The following is a 2939-nucleotide window of genomic DNA, read 5'->3' as shown; positions in this document are numbered from 1 at the left end:
GTTTTAGGCCACGGGTTGAACCCCGACTCTATTATGTACTTATTGTTTGTTCAATTTATACTTATACCTGACCAAACAAGTACCAACATTCCTAAACTCAGAAAATCATTCACTACAATTGTCTAACTATTCTACAAAAGCAAGAAAAATGATTAGAAGTTGTTCTGAGTTATAGTCGTCAGCTTGACTCCGTCACTTAGGCTCAATTAATCACGATGCTAGAGGATTGCTTGTCAAATCCTCCAACAAAGTACTGTTTTAACCTATGCCCATTCACCTTAAATATTTAATTTCCTCTTTCATCCTGAATTTCAACTGCGCCGTACGTTGAGACATGTTTCACCACATACGGACCTGTCCATCCTGATTTGAATTTTTCGGGGAACACTCTAAGTCTACTATTGTATAATAAGTCTTTGTCCCCTTAATGTAACTCCCTTGGCTTAATCAGACGATCATGCCACCTCTTGGTCTTTTCTTTAAAGATACGCGCATTTTCATATGCGTCCAGTCTAAGCTCCTCCAATTCGTTCATCTGCACTAACACGTGCTTGCATGCAAGACTAAGATCGAGATTAAGCATCTTAATAGCCCAGTAAGCTTTATGTTCTAACTCAATAGGTAGATGACAAGATTTTTTATACACTAATTTAAATGGTGAAGTCCCTATGGTTGTTTTGAATGCAGTTCTATAAGCCCATAGAGCTTCCTCTAATTTTACGAACCAATCCTTACGAGAAGCACTAACCGTCTTTTCAAGAATTCATTATAGTTCACAATTAGCCACTTCAACTTGCCTACTAGTTTGGGCATGGTATGTGGTTCCTATTTTGTGTATGACCCCATACTTGGACAGCAATGCAACAAATTGTTTGTTCACAAAGTGTGACCCATTGTCACTGATAATTACTCGAGGTATCCCAAATCGAGTAAAGATATTTTTTCCGTAAGAACTCACACACCACCCATGCATCATTGGTCCTAATAAGAATTGTTTCAATCCATTTAGAGACGTAATCAATGGCTACTAGGATATACTCATGTGAAAAAGACAATGGAAACGGACCCATGAAGTGAATACCCCAAACGTCAAAAATTTCTAATACCAGAATGGAGTTTAGTGACATCTCATCCCTCTTGCTGATGTTACGTGTCCTTTGACACTTGCCATATGCAGGTACATACGCCCAAGCGTCCTTGTACAATGTAGGCCAATAGAAATCGGCTTCCATGACCTTTGATGCAATGCAATTTTCACCATAGTGTCCTCCAGCTGCTCCATCATGGCAATGAGAAAGAATGCTTTCCATATCTCTTTCAGGTACACACCTTCGAATCACACCATCTGCACACAGTTTAAATAAGAGAGGATCATTCCAAAAATAACATTTTAGCTCACCTTGAAGCTTCCTTCTTTGATCACGAGAGAAGTCACAAGGTAACCGTCCGTTGGCTAAACAATTGGCCACATCAGCATACCAAGGTGGTCTTTCGGAGACTGCAGCAATGGAGAAAATCTGTTCATCAGTGAACTCTTCTCTCACGTCGACTAATTCAACTGGAGGTTTCTCAAGTCGAGATAGATGATCGACAACTGATTTTATGTGCCCTTCCTATATTTAATCTCCAAGTCAAACTCTTGGAGCAACAACACCCACCGTATCAAACGCGACTTGAACTTATTCTTACTCAACAAATATTTCAAGGTTGAGTGATCCGTATGTACGATCACTTTGCTCCCCACTAGGTATGATCTAAACTTTTAAAAGCAAAGATCACAACAAAGAACTCTTTCTCAGTAGTGGCATAGTTGACTTGAGCTTCATTCAACGTTCTACTGGCATAGTAAATCGGCCTAAACATCTTATCTTTTCTTTTCCCCAGAACTGCCCCCACAACTACATCACTGACATCATATATTATCCCAATGGCTGGATCCAATCAGGTGTCACCATAATAGGAGCACTTACCAGCTTTTCCTTTATCAATTTGAATGCTCTTAAGCATTCCACATTGAAAACAAAGTTGGCATCCTTTGCTAGTAATGCAGTTAACGGTTTGGTAATGTTGGAGAAGGTTTTTATGAGCCTCCTATAGAATCCAGCATGTCCCAAAAAACTTCTTATGCCCTTCAAAAAAGTTGGTGGAGGGAGCCTAACAATTACGTCCACCTTGGCTTTGTCAACTTCAATTCCATGTGGAGTTACCTTGTGGCCCAATACAATTCCCTTCTTCCACCATGAAGTGACACTTCTTCCAATTAAGAACCAAGTGCGTGGCTTCACAATGTTCAAGAACGAGCTCTAAATTCTTCAAGCAGTCTTCAAAGTCACCACCTAAGAGGGTTAAATCATCCATGAATACTTCTAGATACTTTCCATTTAAGTCTGAGAATATAGACATCATGCACCTATGAAAAGTGGTAGGTACATTACACAACCCAAATGACATTCTCTTATAAGCAAAAATACCTGACGGGCACGTGAATGTGGACTTCTCAACATCTTCTAGAGCAACGGGTATCTGATTGTAGCCTGAGTACCCATCCAAGAAGCAGTAGCATCCATATCCAACCATTTTCTATAGCATTTGATCAATAAAAGGGAGTGGGAAGTAGTCCTTCCTTGTTTCATCATTCATCCTTCTATAATCAATGCACATTCTCCACCCAGTGACTGTTATTATGGGGACCAATTCATTATCTTCATTTCTCACCACTGTCATGTTGCCCTTCTTAGGTACAACTTGTACTGGACTAATCCACTGGCTATCAGAGATGTGAAAAATCACTCCTGCATCTAGCAATTTGATGATCTCATTGTGCACTACCTCCTCCAAATTTTGTTCAGCTTGTGTTGGGGATGCAAACCTTGTTTCCTATTTTCATCCAAAAGGATTTTGTGCGTGCAAATTGCTAGACTGATTCCTTGAATATCAAC

General features: G+C 39.8%; 1 protein-coding gene across 1 annotated transcript; it reads right to left on the bottom strand.

Moving 5' to 3' along the window:
• Positions 1 to 424: 424 nt before the first annotated feature.
• On the bottom strand, positions 425 to 2577 carry LOC142177311 (uncharacterized). Its single transcript, XM_075245786.1, has 6 exons — positions 2472 to 2577; positions 2208 to 2387; positions 1971 to 2038; positions 1400 to 1613; positions 963 to 1345; positions 425 to 751 (listed from the first exon to the last, which is right to left on the bottom strand). Exons 1-6 carry the CDS (start codon positions 2575 to 2577, stop codon positions 425 to 427), a joined length of 1278 nt encoding a protein of 425 aa, XP_075101887.1.
• Positions 2578 to 2939: the final 362 nt, after the last annotated feature.

The sequence above is a fragment of the Nicotiana tabacum genome, chromosome 23 (assembly GCF_000715075.1).
Source record: "Nicotiana tabacum cultivar K326 chromosome 23, ASM71507v2, whole genome shotgun sequence".
In the NCBI taxonomy this organism is placed as follows: domain Eukaryota; kingdom Viridiplantae; phylum Streptophyta; class Magnoliopsida; order Solanales; family Solanaceae; genus Nicotiana; species Nicotiana tabacum.
Note: the sequence above shows the minus strand (reverse complement) of the source record. Positions and strands in the feature narration are given on the sequence as shown.

What these genes read in the sequence shown, in the direction of transcription:
- LOC142177311 (XM_075245786.1), bottom strand. Translation starts at nt 2,577, where the DNA reads ATGGTTGGATATGGATGCTACTGCTTCTTGGATGGGTACTCAGGCTAC. An exon ending in CACATTCACGTGCCCGTCAG is followed by an intron (nt 2,388 to 2,471) that starts GTATTTTTGCTT and finishes CTATATTCTCAG; the next exon opens with ACTTAAATGGAAAGTATCTA. An exon ending in GAATTGTATTGGGCCACAAG is followed by an intron (nt 2,039 to 2,207) that starts GTAACTCCACAT and finishes CTGCATTACTAG; the next exon opens with CAAAGGATGCCAACTTTGTT.